Here is a 20,614-nt window from a genome sequence, read left to right as displayed (position 1 = left end):
GCGCGTGTGTGTGTGTTAGAAAAAAGAATTGCGCAAATTTCTCTCCAGCTCCAAAAGGGGAGAAAGATGATGATGATGGCCAGTGGCGGCGGAGCAGCCGTGGACCATAACGGGATTTACGCCGACCTCCACAGCCTCCAGCAGCCCCTCATGGAGCCCGATAACCCGGACTCCCGCAAACGACCGCTGGAAACTCCGGCGGAGGAGGCCGGCTGCACCAAGCGGACCAACACCGGAGGTAAGAGACGTACACAGCAGCCAGTGTGTTGTTGTAGAAGCCTTTACACGTAGCTGTATGCAAAGGAGCCACTCACAGTATATAGGACCAGATCTGGGCCGCAGTATCCTGCAGCACCTGTGCACTTTGAAAGCCTGACTTGTGTTTGAGTCTTCATACTCAGCTCCATCCCCCTGCAGGGAGAGCAGACAGTCCGACTGAGCCTGTGAACTCCTCAGCTCAGGTCAGCTTTCCAAATGAACCCGATCACCTGCCTGCTCCACATCTGGAGCTCTGCTGGGAAGACTCTGATTCAGTGTGATTTGTATGTAGAGACTTTCATATTACAAAAGAGAGGTGTTTACACTCACCCTCAGTCCATCAGTTTTGTGGCTGTCCTCATACACATAGGGATCCCCCGATACTGTATTGTGCAGAGGCCACACTGGTAGTCAAGTCAAACATCTTGCCATGCTCCTCTGTGACTCCTGGATCCTTGGGAGTGGGATCCACTCTCTGTACAAATGGATCTCCCACTGAAATAGTAAACCTTGGCTTTATGATAAATTAATAGCCCAGAGGACAGTGGCTCTTCAATCTAAAAGGGAACTGGCCTCAGTGTTGATTTGTAAACAAGTAACAGCAGGGGGTCCTGTGGTCTTTTGAGATGAGATGTATGCAGGATTTTAGTAGATTTACTGTGAGTTATCTGGGAGACTTAAAGGATATTCTTTCTGCTTCAGGGTGGAAAATATGCTGATTTAGAGCTGGCAAATTAACAATGCCAGCGCTAAATGTGCATTTGAAGTACAGTTTGAGGAAGAAAACCAACAGGTGAAACTCACACAACCCTGAACAACTAGCAGGGTACACAAGCCACAGCACTTGAAGCCAGGATCCCTATCAAACACAGGTTATTTATAGGTTGTGAGATGAGCCAAATCTCTGCATCTGTTTGGTATATTCGTTCCCCCCGTTCTGATGTTTGACTTACCAGCTTTTAGAAAGCCTCCACTGTAGCACACTACAAAAGCAAAAATTATAATACTGAAATGATAGAATGCTTATTAAAAACATGTTCGAGCTCCGCATGCAGAGCTGGGCGGTGTAGCTAGTGTCAAATTAGGAGTTTTCTTGGGAGGGTTGGTTTCATTCCTCCCTGCATGAAAAATGAAAACAATCATTTAAATTAATTGATATTAGCAGATTGGAAAATTAAATGGAATATCAGGGAATAGTGAGAACTACTTGGTGGGTGCGGAAGGAGGAAACTACAGAAACACTGCTGCACCATTTTAGCAAATTGCCTCTGGTTTCATTTTGTGGAGGAGAAATTATGGTGGCAAATAGTGAAACAATGTGTGCACACTTGCTTTGTTAGTCATCGGCGAGATGTCGGTGAGGATGACGGCTGATTCAATATGCCAGTACTGTTAAGTCTTATTTCAGCTTGTGACTGTTATGGCGTGCACAGCTCACAGGGACCACTTATCCAACAACTTAATGTTAATTAGTCGTCCACAGAGACAAACCAGTTTCTTCACCATATGTTGCAGAAATTTGTCTCTATGCCCCCCCCACACACACACGCTGCCATTCTGTGACAGCACCATTATATCCTGTTTCGAAAAGCACAAGTGCATCTTTGCCACACCTCACTGCACCTCAGAATTGTTATTTCAGCAGGACACATAAAGACCCCTGTGCCAGCAGACAGTATTTTAGAGCCTCCATATGTCCACCGTTAGTGCTCCGAAAACCACTTTCGAACAGGAAAGCCGCATGGTGTTCTTCTCATCCAATATCAGGGTGATATGAATGGCTAGATAGTGTGAAATTGCAGTTGGAAACTCGTAACAGAAAATACCAAAAAGTCATAATTCACACACAATTTTTAGAGCTGTCATTTCTATAATGTCATCACACATCATTTTACCAGCCTGACTCCATCTTCTTTGAAGACATCTCTGCATCACTGACTGCCAGACTTTTATAATCAGGAGATTCATTGTGCCAATGAAAAAAGATATTTCAACTAATAAATAACTTCAACGAGTCTTATTTTTTCATATTCAGGCACATTCCTATTGCAAATAATAATGAGGTGCAGTATATAATATATAATATACGTTTTGTCACCACATCATCTTGAATATATGTCAGGAAATGTCAGGAATTGATTGATCTGGATATATTAAAGCATATCTAGGTGTGTCCGGCCTCAGTTTATGAATTTGTTTTGATTTGAAATGCTGACCTGATGGTGCCAAAAATGAATAAAACTGCTGCCTTATTTCCCTTTAAAATCTTATAGTGACACGAACACTTCCAAGTCCATGGTAACTGGTTTGAGAAGCACAGATTATTAACCTTTAGTATTGTGTAAAAAAGGTGGGATTTACATTAAATTGCTTGACCTGAGTGGTTAAACACATGATTACATGTATCATGTGATGATAGTCTTGGAGCTCTACATTGCTCTGCAAACATATATAAGGCATTATTGACATTTCGGTTGTACAAATTAGCTTAGACTTCTTGAAAAGTGTTATCATATGCAGTAGCTCACCAAAATGTGATTTATAGAAGTGAAATTGCAGTCAATCCACTGCTGACATGATACCAATGTAAAAGGGTGACTCTTTGTTCCACAGACCGAGCTCAGGAACAGAGACGCTCTGTTAATGTTCACATGAAATGCACATTTAGATCATTTCTAATGATGCCTCCACAAAACAGATGTTTTATATATATCTCGTCATCCAAGGCTTTATGTAATGTGTGTTAGGATCACCTCCCATTTTATGTGATCTTCATGTATTATATGTAATGGTGCAGACCCACATCCTGTCTGCTAGCAGTGGTAGAGAGCCTGATAATCCTTAGCTGTCCCTGTAATCACCAACCCCTTGACTACGACTCATATTGATCACGTTATTCCTACCGAACTGATCATTAACATGACTGGCAGTTACAACAAAGAGAAGAAAGTGCCTGCTCTTTCAGTGCCGATCCCCTCATTATGCATTAAGAGCTGTGGACACTGAATGAGGGAAATTACTCTTCTTTTATCAGCATTGCCCCTCTCGCCTCAGAGTGAGCATCTTTCATTCATTTCTCTGTCTAATTACCCATACTCTGAGCCCATGTTGCTGGCAAGCATGCACCTTCAAAAAGGTTGTGTAGCTGAGGGATTAGGTATGATCTCGTAATGTAGCTAATGGAAAGGTTGGCACAGGAATGTGAGCTGTATTTCTTTTTTTCTTTTTTTTTTTGGTTGGAAGGACACAGGTGCCCTTGCAGAGTGATGTGACGTGAGCGGACTGTGAATTTGCCAGGTGGCAGTGAAAGAGAGAATGAGAAGAATGGAGAGAAAAGGAGAGATGGATAGACCGTGAGAGGGAGTGGAGTCTACAGGGAGGCTGTGTCTATATTCCGGAGCATCTCTCAGTGAATGTGACCGGTAGAATTTTCTGGAAGGCATTCGCTACCAAACAAAACGGGCCACAGTGTTAGGGTTTGATTTGTGGATGAAAGCAGTAAGCAGCCAGGAAAAAAAGGAGTTCCTTCTTTACAGGTTCCCTGGAAGGCACTGTTAAATGAAGTTGAACCCCCACCGCCGTGTCCATGCACAGACAGTAACACACATGCACATTGCAGTTTTTACACACTTAAGATACCTCGCCGCGTAAGATTTATAGGCGTAGTGATTGGCTTCATCACCCCCCCTCCACCATTCTGCGGCACTGCCATTTGCAATGGTTGATGAGCCCCTCCGCCCTCTCAAACATGGCCGTCTAAGGGATTGGGGGTGGGGGAAAAGAGGAAAGGAGGGTGGGTGGCGTAAGGCACGCTGCCTCAGATCACTCCTCCTCCACCTCCTTCATCATCTGCTTATGTTAACCATACACCTCTTCAGCCACTGTTGAAGGTCACTCTACATGCTTCCCCATTCACCGCTGAAGCCCGCTCACTCAGCCACTTCACCTTTGTCACTTTTCACTAAAAAAAGCGAGTGAATGGACTGCGATACTTTATAGTGCTGCGTCAAAAGAGGCGGAGTAGAGGAGAAAATTCAATTTTTTTGGGACCGGCATCGGGAGGTGGGGACATGACGTGCTGGAGGGAGGAGGCCACCCATTGGCCGAGCGAGGTGTCAGTCCTGCGTGCTGCTGCAGACGGACAGGCCACTCGATGAATATGGATGAGAGCAGTGAAAAGGGTGATGCGGCAGGGAAGACCCCCCCCTTCAAACCGATGCAGGCTCGAACAATGCGTGCCGTCTTTCACTGAAAACACTGAGAGCCTGCATTAGCATTTTCTCAGACAATTGAGGCTCTGGCCAGCTGCAGACATGGCTCGGATGCTGCGGTGAAATCTCTTTTTCTGCACCCACTGATGAATTAAACCTCGGTGAAAAAGGTCGACCGGCCGCATTCCTCAACACGACCATTGCACCTATGCCTAGGCTAATGTTAAGATCCCCTTTAGAGATTGTGTACCGGCATTGATGGCGATCTGACAGAGGACTTGAGAAGCAGCAGATCTCAGAATGGGTAAGCCTCGAACTCTCTTTTGTCTGACTTGTTGAATTTATTCATCATGCTAGATTACATGCTTTTTCATACACCTCAAGCTCATTTGTCCATTATTGCTCATTTTTGCACCACCGTCCTTGCTGTCTGTCAGCAGCCGGTTAGTCCATTGACATGCAGAATGGATACTTGGAAGGGTAGTAAGGAGGAGGGAGGACGGTCACAAGGCATTTCCTCCTGACCCACCCCCCTTGAGTGACTTAACTAAACACATTTGGCTCAGCGTCTGTGTCTCTCCTCCGAGCCATCCTTCCAGTATTGGAAGCAGGGGTTTGAACTAACACCCCACTGGCTCAGCTTCCCAACGTGCCCCACTGCTCCCGTTCCCTGGCGGACTGCAGCAACAGATTGCCATGTTTACTCTACCACATGACGCCATTAAAACCTGTTACTGTGATCTCAGACACTAGGACGGAATTAATTATTGAGTAATGACAGCTAACGTGACTGTGAGGGTAATGGAGGGATTCTTACTGGCTTCCTCCCCTGGTGGCTTTACTCTCGTTGAAGATGAGCAGAAAGTTACGCAGTGGGTTTGGGCTTGTCTGTCAACAACAGGTCTTTGGATGTTTGCAATCAGTATCATTCAAATTAAATTCTTTGTGTGGCAACGGCATCAGATATCTTGTGTTGGAGGGAGGGCTCAAAAGCTTTATGGCGACCATATCAGTCATGCATGATCTTTATTTTTTCACCAAGGTCATTTTATTGTTAGTCGTTTGGAGAAAAACAGAGAGCTGACTGCAATATAGTATAAAGATGTAAAGATGGAACAATGGCCGGAGATGATTAGAGCTGCTTGTGTGACGTCCATGTTAAGGTTTATCTCGCATTTCTATTGTTAGGACGATCACAGAAAAATCGACCAGCACCTGACGTACAGTATATACAAGCTTTCAGTGGGGGAGTAAATTTTGTGCTGTCACTTAAATGTGGATATAATAAGGTCTGGGATTTGGGATTTTCTCCACAACCATGGCTAATTAATCAAAATGAAAAGGGGAATCTATTAACAATTATGTCATTGTCTGAATAATTGTCAGAACCATTGGTTATGTGCGATGTGCACGAAAACAAGCCTGTGTCTGAATGGTACATGAGGAGCATATTAATGCAATAAGGAGAGGAGCTCACTTGTAGGCTGTGAAATTCCTTATGTCACAGTGCCATGTTAATTCACATCTGAATCTAATGAGTGCATTATAGAGGCAACAGGTCTGTTTGAATGCAGGGTGGTACACCTCCATCCATCCATCTTTCCTCCCCACCATGCCGGTCAAGCCCTAACATTCGACACCCTCCACAACCCACAGGAGTCAGCGACATGGTGACAGACCTTGTGGCCCACGATCAGAAAACGGAGGGATTTATCACTTGGAAATGCACGAGAAATCTCGTCATCCAAAGGTGGACAGTTCCTTTTTGCATCTCTGCCCGCTTCAGTGGCGTCACCCTTGAGGCAACTGAAAAGAATTGAACATGACGTCATTGCATCGAAATCAGCATGCAGAGGACATTATTTGTATCAGTGCGTTAGTGTTGATAGTAAGCACCTGTACCAAGTATTTACCATGACATCATCGATATGATATATGAATGCACAGGAGAGTCACGGACGCTCAACATCGATAAATGTAATATTTTTGATGTCTTGTTGGCAGGTTCTTTGATTATATTTGGGTCTTAGCTCAATAGGTGGTTGATTGCGTTTTACTAGATTAGTTGCACTTAGTGTGTTCAGGATTTTCCTGGACAGACACTTCTCCCACTTTGGTGCTGATTAATTCTTAATTAGAAACTGTTGGAAAAAGGATCTTTCCCTATTGAAAGGGTGAAGCTTGAAAGCTGCGAATTCTTCAAACTGATGTGCTGTCAATCACATCAGTTTGAATTCTACAAGCCGCTGTAAGCTACAGAAGCCCCCTTCCAAAATGGAGGAGATTTAGACCATCTTGGCAGTATACCCTCTGAACAAATCTGTGGGATTGGTTCCCATATGTTCTTCTTACGTCTGTTAATTAAGAAGGATCATTTTGGATTGGCTTTAATAAACTGCATGGATAATGACTTCATGTGTTTGCATATAGTCCTTTGTAACTTTATCTTCCAGGAAAACAGGATCGATTTTACATTCGGACTGAAGTATTAATTGTACATTCCCTTTATTCATGTGTGGACAGTGATAAGTAACACTGGACTTAGCTGTGTATTTAGCCGGAGGTTGCTAAAACTCCTTGAAAACAGTTAAAATTAGACCTCTGCAAACTGGAAAGGAGGTCATCATTTACTCCATAAGAAATCTGGGACAGGACACAGAACATGCCACCAATCTCCAATAAAATGTGAATGTGCTGAAAACTATAAAGAATTCAAAGGGTAAAATCGTCTTCCAGATGCCTTCCTTTAGCCAGAAGAATTCAGACACATCATAATGTTATTACATTTCCCCCCTAAGTCATATATATTTGTCAAAGCTGTGTGCTCCCATTGTGGGTTTTTGCTTGTTCAGGGTTTCGGGGGCTGGGTACCAGTATGGTGTATGTAATGCTGTACTGAGCTATTTTACATTATGTGACCCTTTGCCACTTTGTGTGTCTCCCCCCCAGAGGAGGGCGAGTACTTCCTGAAGGTGCTGATCCCCAGCTATGCAGCCGGCTCTATAATTGGCAAGGGCGGCCAGACCATCGTACAACTGCAGAAAGAGACGGGTGCCACCATTAAGCTGTCCAAATCCAAAGACTTCTACCCAGGTAAGAATGAACTGTCATTAGTTAAAACCAATCTATCAATCTATAAATATATGAGAGGACGAGTTTGTCTCATCACCCAGCTGAAGGAGTGATGGTTTGGTGTAAGAGAGCTCTTCATTTGGCTTTCCACAAATAGCTGCATTACATTTTAACAACACACCAATCATGAACACTTTGAGCGTGATTATCCTTGTGTCCTTGAAGGACTAAAAATGCATGCCGATGTTACTGCTGTTAGAAGCTGCATTCAGGTCTGCAGGCATTTTCAATTTAAATTAAATGGCCTCTCTAGCAGGTTGCACCCTTCAGTGCAGGGTTGTTTTTTTTGCATTGTTCATGGTACCATGTAGTTGCAAAACAAGAAATGGCTCGCTTTTCTCGAGTAAAGTCGGAAGAATTGTGCAGTGCTGCCATTTTATCCCCATCGAAATCAAGTGCAAATTATGTCATGCAGAAGACATGTAGCGTACATCAGTAGCATTAATCATCCGGGAGAGTCTCACTCAAAAATGTCAACAGGAGAAGGATGCTCGAGCAGCTTGGTGACCCCTATCACATGGAGGTCAGAGCTGAGCCATCTTATCCTCCAAACACAAATGCCTGAGTTGTAGAGGAGTCTGGGTGTTTGTCCTTCATGCCTCAGTGGATTCTTCAACCCAGTAAAAAATAACAGGTGCTGAGCGTTTCGCTGCTTATTAGGTCCAGATGTTTTTTCTGATAACACATGCCAGAAAATAATCCCCCTGTACTAGTAGTAGTATACGTTTTACTGTCTGCCTGATTGCCATGACTTCATTTTCCATCCTAATGGCTACAGTGATTATTGGACACCTCCTCTGTGGTTATAGCTGAAAAAGAGTCCTTGGTTTACTCTGATGTAGAAGGCAACATGTCGCACTACAAACATCATCTCATGTTTGATATTGACCTGTCCAGTTCGGAGTTATAGTTGATATAATAGACAGACTGAACCGTGGTATGCTGGGGGAAAGAAAGAGAAGGATTTGCAATTTCCCCCCTCATACTCCCCCCCCCCCCCCCACCATGTTTCCTATAGTGGCGATGAAATGACGCCTGTTCAGAGGGCTTTGATCGTAATTCTCCACATGCTTGGCCCGCTACGTTTGAGGGAGTGGCTACTTCACTAGCATCAGAACAAATGAAAGCAGTGACGGGTATCTTCACTTCGCTCTTTGGATTGCAGATGCGTTCATAGGCCACCACCTGCTTTGCCCATCCCCCTACTCATTATGGTGATGAGTGAGAAGAGGAGTTCAGGGAGAGGGTGCTGGCAAGGATTTGATTGGATGGTTGTTCTGGCCCACACAAGTAAAATGAAACGACTGCTACTGTAAACTTCCCAGTAGATGAGTGCTACTTCCTGAGAAATCAGAAGAGGGTAGCCCTTTATAAAACTGCTATTCTGAGAATGATCAACTCTGTGAAGCTTGTAACAGCAGCTACAACGAAAATAATAAAATGGTCTCGGATTTTAGAGACAAGCAATTAAATATGACATGTTTATCGGTCACAAATGTTTTACCCTCCTTCAGTGGTGAAGCAGGTTCGATTTGGGCTAACGTAGCATGCTAATACCGTTACACACAGTTCATACCCCCATCTCTCATCCTGCGGCAACCTGAGCACACTCCGAACACAGCACAATCACACACTAGAGAAATCAAGGGACAACAACCTATGCAGCCATTTTCTTCTGCAATCCTCTCTTTGATGGCTCAGTCTGAGACTCCCACCCACCTCACGTCTTCCATCCGTCAGTGTAAGACATGAAACCGTGAATTCGAAGGTCTTGATTGGAACTGTGCACTTGGGCCCTGATGTGGCGGACTGAGATGGATGAGCAGAGATAGTGAAGTTCGTGTATGATGCATGATTGTATGTGAGCGAGGGGACAGGGGGGCAGGCCTAGAAATAGCCTCTTTCAATCCCTCTCTATGGACATGACCCCTCTCCCAGCTGTACTCAAGCTGCTCCAACACACGCCAAGTTTCCTCTTTCCTCCTCCCCACTCACTATTTCTCTCTGATTTGGTTCCTGGTAGTTGGGAGAGTTCAGGCCAGATACGATTACATCACTGTTCTCTTAAAAAGTTGTTTGCATGCTTTCCTCCTAATTCATCGGAGCTGACTTTTTAATCTTCATCATTTAGTGTGAACCCATCTGATGCGTGTATTGGCGGAATGTCTTGAGCCTCTGTAAATGCAGCATGCTAAACATTCACCCACTCACAACGTGCATTCAGCGCATACACACCCACTAACACCTACTTACACACATCCTCATATTTATGCAGCTGAGAGGGAGCGAGCCGTGGGAGTCCACGATTTGAACATAAACTTAGAAACAAAACTTCAAACCCTTTGCTTTGTGCAATCTGCCCTCCAGCCAAGTGCGTGTATTGAGTTACTTTGTAGAGCACGAACAGATTAGGGTGTTATGATGTCACAGAAACACAGGGAGTATGTTTTCCATTATCAGATCATTAAAATATTTGTCCCAATATGTGACCTCATGCTTTAAAACACATTATTCCTCCGAGTAAGCTGATGTAGTTCCTTTTTTTTTTTTAAAAGAAGACACAATGAAACTGCAGCACAGGAACTGTTGTTTTTCAACATGTTCCCTATGTGGTGTACAGTCACTCATTCATGTTCCATATAGGACATTATCACCTTTGTCTAGGTTGACGTCATGGGCGGAGATTTCAAACAAATGGAAACTGCAGCCTTTTGTTTCTCCAGTGAACAACAGCTCTTCCTGGTGACAGTGTAAATTGTTATACTGCAGAATTCCAACATATCTCTGCTTTAAGACACAACCATAGTGTCATCAGAGCATCTGAATGCACAACATCAGAACAGCTGCAGACATTCTTTTGATTGGGAAATATGAGTTAATTAAATGGGCACTCAATCAATGTTATACTCAAAGTTTGTCATGAGGAATACTTGTGAACAGTTGAGTAATCTCTTCAGTGGCTCCAGAGCGAGCTTTCAAAAATCTGGCAAAATAACCATGATGACATCACTTATATATATCGGCTGGGCTTGGTCACTCTAAATTATTAACAAAAAGCCTGTGTTACAAAACTGGAGGTGTGGTGTTAACAGGATTTTGGCATTTAGCAGGAAGGGTCTACACAATGCTATCCAGTGTTTTTGACTTGACTGAGAAGACTAAAATACTTGGCTCAAGCTACTTCAAAAGTTCCATCTATCCATCCATCCATTATCTACACCGCTTATTCTCTGAGGATTCAGGGGGGAGCTGGAGCCAGTGCTTCAAAAGTAGCCATCCAATTTAGGTCTACTTAGTGCAATTCTAAATTTCCAAAATAGCTCTTTAAACAATCAAAAACTCCCCATACTGTCTCTACTGACTTCAACAGCTATGCTAGCCACCTTTAGAGACTACAACTCAGGAAACAATAATGTACAATAAATTGTTCGCTATATGCAAACAAAGTGATTTGATTCTTCTATTAATGAACTCCTAAATTCATTTAGGAATTCATTTTAGGGTTAGGGTCATTTTTAGTAATCTTAGAGATCATTTTTTTTATTTTTATAGGATCATTTTGAATTTGAAACACATTTTTCAGAGCTCACAGAAAAGGCAGACACCAATTGAGTTCCCACCGCCCGCTAGTGTCCAACCTAACAAACTGGAAACATCATATACGGGATTTGATCCTATCCTCCTGGTCAACCGGTTGCAGCATCTCTTGGACTATCGCTCCTAGGTATCCAACCTCCTTTTTCATGTTAAAATATTAAATATGCAGAGTGTACTTGACCTTCTTCGTCATGATTTTATTATAATATCAACGCTGACTAGACGTGATGCTTTGGATCGGTTTTGGAAAAGATTATGGTTTAGGTCATAATAGGTACTTCCCTACACTTAGATAACCTTTGTCGGCATGGTTACAATAGTATACACACTGTTAAGGTTGTGGAACAGTTTGAGGAAACAAGGCTAGGGTCTCCAATGTTATACCTCTTTTACACCAAAATTTATTAACGATTAACTCCTTTCCCATTGCCAGTAGAAGGTTTTCCTTTTCCTCAAATCCCCAGTGCGCCATGTTTGACATCACAAGCACACTAAAGCGGTCTCTCACCTCGCTGTCTTGCAAATGGCCCCATTTACACGGGTGCAGGATTCCATCACTTCCATCACAAAATGACTTTATCATTTGGTACTAATAGCAACGAAAAACAAGATATTCACCACTCTACAGTCAATGCCACATTTCAGACGTTTGCGAGTAAGACAGTTTTTTCAATCTGTTTCTTTGTTTCGCAAAATGTCCCTGGAGCCATCACACCATCCTCCACAGCTTGTGTACATGTTAATCAGTTTTGTGCAGCTCCTTTATTTATGTTGCATGTTGCATTTTGGTATACGGTGTCCATCATTACCACATTCAACAAGATCGCTCATTTACTCTGCAAATTGTGTATTTCTGACATTCACTATACACTATTTGATAAAGGAGTTAAGTTTGGTGATAGTCTGCACGTTTCAAATTTCAACGACGGAAAAGGACAAAACCAACAATGATTAAACTCAACTCAAATCTACTGTCAGTGTATTCAGGGTCAGATATCTCTTAATTGTGCCATAGAGCTCCATTGTTCTACACAAGACTTTTAAAAACAGTGAGCCACTAACAGTGAGCCACACTGTTTGACATGTTACCTCATTTCCCAAAAAATGGGCACTGTAATTTATTTCTGAGTCATTCCCTCATTGAGATCACCATCACCGCCCTGCTGCTGTAAGTACTCGGTACCAAACGTTTATTAATCCATTGCTAAAATTTGTCCTAAAAACCGCTGTATTACGTGCTGTTCAAGTCATATATGCTTAAAAACAACAGTAGTCACCTGTTTTATATTAAAAGAGAAACTACTGCATGTATTTGTGACCTGTGTTTGGAGATGTACTGTAAGTCTTTAGTAGAAACCAGTGGGCTAGGGGCTGAGAAGCACAAACAGACAAGGCACTGAGGTGTCAAGCTGTTGACTAATGCTTTGTTGGTTTTGTCTTGATATGAGATTTTTTGACCTTAAGGAAGAATACAGACCATCACCAACCATAACCTTTAAAACCCATGAAATGACCAAAGATTACAAACAGCTGCAGCCGTTTAGCTCTGATCTATCCGAGCCTGAAACTCTGCACTTTGTGTCTGTACTCCTTCTAGTAGTAAAATCCCTGTTTTAATGTAACACAGATCCTCCATTACAGCATCCCAAATCCTCTTGATGCTATCTAGTATTCTAAAGAGTCCCATAGTATTATGTTTCTTCACCCATTTACAATTTACTGTTCATTTGTCCGTCTTAAGCTTTTTAGAATCAGGTATATGAAACAAATCAGTCTTAAGTTTAATGGCTTATTGCTCTGTTGTAAAAATCATAGTTTAAAAAAAAAACAGCACATATTGTTTGGAACTACTGTTGAATTTTGGTGATCTGATGTAAAAGTTTTCCAATTGACTATCTGATTTAGTGGATAAAAATGGCATGTTACAAAAGATCCCAGGATTTAAAATCTGTGCTTACATTTTGCCAAGTGCCACATGAGATCACTGTGACGCCATTAATATATTCAGCGGTGGGAATTCCAACAAAAACATTCAGGCTCGATTAGTAGTGTGAACAATTACTTTAAAAATCTGCTGATGTGATGACAGTGATACATTATGTGTCGGAATAATGAGAATAACCCAGAGCCAGATTGAAATCGCAGGAAAGCTCCAGCAACAGGAGTTGTGTTGAAACTCTCTTACTTCAGGATCAAGATAGAAGACCTGGGATTCATTGGTCTCTTGGGAGAAAGCTGAAGGCTGAGATGTGTGCTCTCTGGGGTAGTGACACATTTCTCTCCCCTACCTGCCAACAAGCGGACGTGCAACTCAAAGCCCAGAGATTTTATTGTGCAATTCATCATCCTCAAAGAAAGACAGAAGGCAAAAGCTGATGCAAGCAATTCAGGAAGTGAAAAGGGTGGAGAATAAAACTTGAAATTTAGATAGTTTGTCCTTTTCAAGGTTTCATGCCACTGACAAAGGTTGTAGTCACTCATCATGGTACATGGTACATGCATCAAACTCTCCCTCTGACCTGGGAGCTGTACTGTCACTGTGTGAAGACCAGTCTAGATGATTCAGAGATGTTTAACTTGAGGTTTCGGTGCCAACCAAAGCAAATGGATATCCTCATCATGATGTAAGATATATCATAGATTATCCACAGCAATATAGCCACGTTTGTTGCATCTGGGTAGAGCAAGCACTTCGATTAAGTCAGTCATCACTGTGATCACATCTTGGTTTGTTACTTTTTCATACTTTATAATCGGTGTCTGTTGTTTGTATCCATGGCTGCATACACAAGATCACACTTCACATTAACATAAATCATTGAAAATGAGAGTAAAAGGAAACAACAACCACTGTTTTAAATGTCTGATTCATTTTTAACACTTGCGACTGACAAATATGTGACTTTTTAAATATCCACTGTAACTAGTTCATTGAAATGTCCGTGCATGTGATTAAAGTACTTAATTGCATTATCACTTTGGAAATAATGTCATAATAATATAATGTGCTTAAAAATCCTAAACAGGTAATTACTTCGTCAGAGTTAAGAATGGAAGGCAGGTGAAGCACAGCAACACAAAAAGGAGCCAACTGTGGTTCTCCCTGAAACTCTTCTTCATGTATAGCCAGTTCGTATATTTTTCAGTAGGAATTCATTTTGATGTATTTTGGTCTCCCAAGTTGACAGTCAGAAATTTGGAAACATGTGCAGGACTACTGTCTCAAGCAGTGTTATTTAAAGTTATAGTGCAACATGTAGTACCATATGGCTATTATAGAATATTCAGGGTAACTAAGAAATTAAAATCAGTTTCAGGTCAGATGCCTGTCCACCATTTTACCCTATTACAGTTTTCTACTGCTTCTCCTGATAGGCTTAAACTGACCTATTGATTGTTTAAATCCATTATTAGACCTGCAAATGGCATTAAGCCAATCCAGTCTGACTTTGACTGATTTCTTTGAATTAATTCATTAATTTCCTGAGTGATTTCCTGATAAATGCCCAGTGAACAGATGTGTGCCTTTGAGATTTTATTGAATTACAGATGAAAATTTGAGCGATGCAGTAGAGCAGCGCTGCTCCGACACGCGTTTACCTCATTAGCTTGCTTTTGCCATTTGCAAATATAACTGATCAATGTGAAAGATGCGACTCTTTACTCTCACTAAATCATACAGATTTACGACATTCTTAAGTCATCTGAGAAAATCAGCCAAAGAACGGTCAAATGTTACAGAGAGCGAGGCAGGAAGGTTGATACCAAAGGGGGAGCATTTAAAATGTCTTGTTAGGAAGTATAAAGACTAGCTGTTGCATCACCTGTTTCCACAAATCAGCCCCTTTACCATGGTAACGGAATGCCAGTTGGATTGTCAATGTGGGTGTAGAGAGAAGCCTAGAGGAGGAACAAATGTGTGTGTTTGGTCTGTTAAAGCTGCTGGGCAAGGCTCAGCATTACACCACTGAAAGAGTTACATCATTGAAGAGGAATTAACTGCCCCTTCGCTGCACCCCCTTCCCAACCATCCCAACCCCATGGCTCCCAAACTAAGCATGGTTCTTTTTTGGGATGTTTCTCTGTTGATTGTGTAAATGAAAGTAGCGAGGAAACGATTAGTATTTGGTTCCTCTTTGTGAAATGTTTCATGCCAAGACATCTTAACATAAATAGATTCCGGTCCAGCCTGAGCCAATCCTTCAAATCTGCTTGTCAAGTATGCACTCAGAGAGTATTATAATAACCGATGTAACAGACATATGTTTGACCTCTTCCTCCTCTGTCATCACAGGAACAACAGAACGCGTCTGTCTGATACAGGGGACAGTCGAAGCTCTCAATGGTGTTCACAACTTCATTGCGGAGAAAGTCCGTGAGATGCCTCAGAGCGCTCAGAAACCCGAACCTGTCAGCATACTGCAGCCACAGACCACCGTCAACCCTGACCGGGTCAAACAGGTGAGATAATGTACAGTCAGTGGGTCTGAGGGTGTGTGGTCACTGTGTGGTAGGAACAGGTCACTTCCAGGAGACCTTGTTTATTTGTCTTATTTGTTCTCTGGGCCATGACCCAGAGTCTGGTAGGGTCAGGAAAATGTGAGGGTATGTGGTTATTTTTACCTACGATCTTTCATAGCTAGACAGAGCTGTGTGGCAGCTGCAGCATAAACCCCTGGGATTAACAAACCGCTGAGTAAAGCAGGGGCTGGTATAGTGCTCTGACTCAGTGTAAGATATCACTCTGTCGGCCATTTATTGCCGTTAAATCTGTCTCTTATTACATTTTATTGCTACTTCAATCTTTCTATTTCTCCACAGGCCAAATTGATCGTGCCCAATAGCACGGCTGGACTGATCATTGGCAAGGGTGGAGCCACAGTGAAGGCAGTGATGGAGCAGTCAGGGGCTTGGGTGCAACTCTCCCAGAAACCAGAGGGCATCAACCTCCAGGAGCGCGTGGTAACCATCAGTGGGGAGCCTGAACAGAACCGCAAGGCTGTGGAGATCATAGTGCAGAAGATCCAGGAGGACCCTCAGAGCAGCAGCTGTCTCAACATCAGCTATTCTAACGTCTCGGGTCCAGTGGCCAACTCCAACCCCACTGGCTCCCCCTACGCCAACACGGCTGAGGTCATGCCCAACGCGGCCGCAGCAGCTGCCACTGCCTCTAGCCTTCTGGGTCAGGCCGGCTTGACGGGAATGGGTGCCTTCCCCACCGCCATGTCTAGCTTCTCTGGCAATGATCTGTTGGCCATCACCTCAGCCCTCAATACATTGGCCAGCTATGGCTACAACACTAACACCCTTGGCCTTGGCCTCAACCCTGCAGCTGCATCCGGGGTTCTTGCTGCAGTAGCAGCTAGCGCTAACCCAGCTGCTGCTGCTGCAGCTAACCTGCTGGCCTCCTATGCTAGCGATGCCTCCGGCAGCGCTGGCCACCATGCTGCGGGCCTTGGTGGGTTCTCCCTGGGTTCTCTAGCAGCTGCTACAGGGGCTTCCAATGGTTACCTAAATGCTTCATCCCCGCTGATGGCCTCCTCTCTACTGGCAGCAGAGAAGCTGGGAGATGGGGCCAAGGACGTGGTTGAGATTGCTGTTCCTGAAAATCTGGTTGGTGCCATTTTGGGGAAAGGAGGGAAAACGCTCGTCGAGTACCAGGAGCTAACAGGAGCCCGAATCCAGATCTCCAAAAAGGGAGAGTTCATTCCTGGTACTCGGAACCGTAAAGTTACCATAACAGGGTCGCCAGCCGCTACACAAGCAGCGCAGTATCTGATCAGCCAGAGGATCACGTACGAGCAAGGTGTGCGTGCTACCAACCCACAAAAGGTGGGCTAAAAGGAAAAAGAAGAGGAAAGAAGGAAAGGATGAAGACAGAGATAGAAGGGAATTGAGAGGGCCACAATGAATAGAAAAAAGAAATGTCCAAATATCTGTTCAATATTTCAGTAACAAATGAGAGAATCACAAAGGAGGAGGTGGGGGAGACAACCAAGATAAGTGTGTGTGATTTGTGAATGTGTTTTAAGGACTGACGTCCTGATGTTTTTTAAAAGTTTGTGTCGAGTCCTTTTGATGATGGTGATCAGAGTAAGCTGAACTGGTCCACTGCCAAGCTGCAGATTCAAGAGTGAGGCCGCAGGGTTTCACACTTCTCCAAAACCTCATAGCTGTTTTATTTTCCATTTTTTGTTTGGTTTTGTTGGTTTTAATTTCAGTTGCAAACCTCAGCTCCCGGCGAGTTGAGCGGAACAGATGAAGTTCCAGCTAATAGAGCAGTTCTACAAACCTTGCTCTTTGTATACAATGCAGAAGGCATTGTTAACAGGGGACAGGTTTTAGAACATGCAACTGAGGTCATCTCAATCTATGGGGAAGCAATCTGAGTATATTCATGTCTACTTTCACATAAGTTGAATTTTGGCTCATATCATGATTGACGTTTCTAAATTTGGGTATTTTATATTTTCATCCTTTATTTATTGATTATGGTCTCATTCAAACACAAATAGATTATTTAAACCTGCTAATGCAGGTTGATCTGAATGTAAAAACAATATTAGCCTGATGCTATTTTTTATTTACAGGGATCAAACATTGTGTTGCAGTGAAAGAAATGTAAAACTCAAACCCAGGCTGAACTTCACTGTTGCTGTCTGCAAGAATAGTTCAGGGGTTAAATAATCAATGTGAGAGGATAGAGGAGACACACAGGAATGTATAAATATATTTTACATGAACTTACATAGATAATGCTCCCACAAATGCACAAACACTGAAACATATTTGCATATTCAGCCACAGCTACAAACACAGAAATATGTTTGTTGTTTAACACTTTCTGGTGCTATAGGATTAGGTTCATATCTCCTTAAACATGAAATCAAAATCTCTCTGGCGACCAATCTCGTTACTTGATTAGACAAATAAGCTGATGTATCATCCAACCATTAGTAGCCCATTGGATCTGACCCAGCCTCTCCCCTAATGAAAAATAACTGATTTCAGCGTTTCGTGATGGAAAGCAATCCAGTCTCCATCTAAACTCCCAATGCAGGAATTACTTTTTTCCAAAAATTCTCTAGATTTTACCCGACAGTGTTTTTGCCTCAGTCGCACATTTGTAACCCCAAGAGGAATAACTTAAAGCTCAGTCTACCTTGATGCAGTGTCTAACCAGTTTAGTTCACAAAGGGAACAAAGCACTACAAAATCATGTTGTGAAGAAAAGCTGTATGAACCAATATCTGTGAACAAAGAAGCGATTGCCTTTACATTAAGGGTACCAAATAGTCAAAAGACATAAACTAATGAAAGGGAAGTAGACTGACACTTGAAAAGAAGGTTTGGGCTCATTTTTTCTTTGAGCCATCCTTCCCAATTTGCATCAATACATAAAAAAACTACGACTCTGTAGTTCACGCCTGTTATCGCTCACTAACTTCATGCGGCGCACATATTAAAACATAGCAAAATGTTTTGGCATCATTGTCTGTTACGGGCAATTGTTTGTCAAATGCAGGGAGGCAAATTATCTAGAGCATTTACAAGCACGCAAAGATTACCTTGGCTTCCTTCTGTGCTGCTATCCATGGTGTTCATCCTGAGTACACTGGGTCTCTGAAGACTGCACTGTGAGACATTACAAACACAATGTAAAGCGTGTCTGTCCCTGCATGGGATGTGAGTATATTTTAATGTGCACATCTGTGTCACATACACAAGACGTACCAATACTGACAAAAGGGATATCACCACAAGAGCATTCTCACTCCAGCGTCTTGTGATGTTTTTGTTTACTAGTACTAATGCACTGCATTTAAATTAGCGGACATTTTTCTGGTCAGAGAACCACAAATTATCCCCCAACCACATTTTCTTGCACTGTTATTCTCCTGCCCTATTGCGTCCACTTCCAACACTGTATCAAGACATCTTTCAATTCTCCTCATCAACCCAAGCTCTATGATCAGCTTCCTGAGAACACAGCTGTGAGGGTTGGTGCTGAGTAGTTTCCAAGAAAATCTGAACCACTCCCATTTTTGGGGAAATTTAATGAATAGCCTTGTCTTTTTTCATTATCACAATTCATGTTTGAAAGTAAATGGATTTTCAAGTGTTTGAAACAACTCTTTGTGTCTGAACATTGTGCGTGCCAATTGCAACAGTAAGCCTTTCTTCCTAACTGAAATCGTTCCTTTCACTACATGTCCAAAAGGCTTCACAGTCATCCATAACTACAATGTGGCCACTAGTGAAATCTTAGCGTAAGATAACCTTTTACTGCCCAAGATTTTAAGCATATAATAGGATACAAGCACAAAACAAGGGGGTGTTTTATCAATGCAACTGGACTGCTTGCCTGATCAATACTGATCAATACGTTGTGCCAAATACAATTTCTCTCTGCGCCTCATTAGCTTTCCTCTTTCTCTCGACATTTTATTCCCCTGCATGTTGCCGTTTCTCGCCGTTCTGAAAATTCCTCCTGTGTCCTAATCCCTCTCTGTGTTTCTTCCTACGCCGTGCTCTCCCCCTCTTTCTCCTTCCTCCTGTCTTGTCTTCTCATGGGTGGTGTGTCGGGTGTGCTGCTGGTGGGAGTTATGCACTATAGGTTATAAGGGTATCAAAATATTTTCCCAGGCCGCAGGAGTTCACAAGGCTAAAATGCACAGAAAACACCTGCCTCCAAAACTGTGACACCCACCAAACCAACCAGCAACATTAGCTCAAAGTATCAAATTCCCTCTATAAGAAGAACAAGTAGGGTTTAGAAAGGTTTAGACTGTGAACTATGGCCTTTTAAGGAAAGAGAAAGTGTTGTTTTTTTTCCAGAAGAAGGCAAATCTTGGTTGAATAAATATTCATATGTTGGCTGAACAAACTGAGCTCAAGCCTCAGCCTCAAAACAAAGCATAGAACGAACAGAATGCATAAGATAGCGAGTATAAGGTGGGAACCCGTTTGTGACCTCAAGCCGAAACAATGACATCCTTTATGCATATCCTCTTATCTGAAAATGACTGAATTCATTTCTGTGGAATACAATATGTCATGTCATATGATCTATATGTACTTTATTGTAGCTATTCTAGTTTGTAGTCCAAATGCAGTCCAGCGTTGTCTATACAATGTGAACTATGTTATATTTGTGTGGATGATGAGAGTGCCAACTAAGCCTGATTAAGATTAGCTTCGCGATTTGTTTGTGCATTATGATGACTCATCATCAGTCGGTGGTGTCCATATTTCTGTCATTGATGATTTAGTTTGACAGTAAGAAAATGTAAAGAATATTGGAAGCAATATAGTAGCATGTTGTCCTGTTTTGTGTTTTATGTCTGTTGTATGAACCTTTGAAATTACTAAGATTTTGAATGAATAGGTTTACATGTACTTTTTGTAAGTTATGA

At 42.5% G+C, this 20,614-nt stretch overlaps 1 protein-coding gene across 1 annotated transcript; it reads left to right on the top strand.

The window, feature by feature from the left end:
• The first annotated feature begins 69 nt into the window (after nt 1–69).
• On the top strand, nt 70–17,039 carry LOC128457440 (RNA-binding protein Nova-1-like). The gene is made up of 4 exons (XM_053442122.1): nt 70–238; nt 7,419–7,562; nt 15,493–15,659; nt 16,020–17,039. The coding sequence occupies exons 1-4, from the start codon at nt 70–72 to the stop codon at nt 17,037–17,039; spliced, it is 1,500 nt and encodes a 499-aa protein (XP_053298097.1).
• Nucleotides 17,040–20,614: the final 3,575 nt, after the last annotated feature.

This window comes from Pleuronectes platessa, chromosome 15, assembly GCF_947347685.1.
Source record: "Pleuronectes platessa chromosome 15, fPlePla1.1, whole genome shotgun sequence".
Taxonomy (NCBI): Eukaryota; Metazoa; Chordata; class Actinopteri; order Pleuronectiformes; family Pleuronectidae; genus Pleuronectes; species Pleuronectes platessa.
Note: the sequence above shows the minus strand (reverse complement) of the source record. Positions and strands in the feature narration are given on the sequence as shown.

Excerpts from the sequence above, each read along its gene's own strand:
- LOC128457440 (XM_053442122.1), top strand. The coding sequence starts at position 70 with ATGATGATGGCCAGTGGCGGCGGAGCAGCCGTGGACCATAACGGGATT. Across the intron at positions 7,563-15,492 it reads ATCCAAAGACTTCTACCCAG|GAACAACAGAACGCGTCTGT; the intron begins GTAAGAATGAAC and ends CTGTCATCACAG. Across the intron at positions 15,660-16,019 it reads ACCCTGACCGGGTCAAACAG|GCCAAATTGATCGTGCCCAA; the intron begins GTGAGATAATGT and ends ATTTCTCCACAG.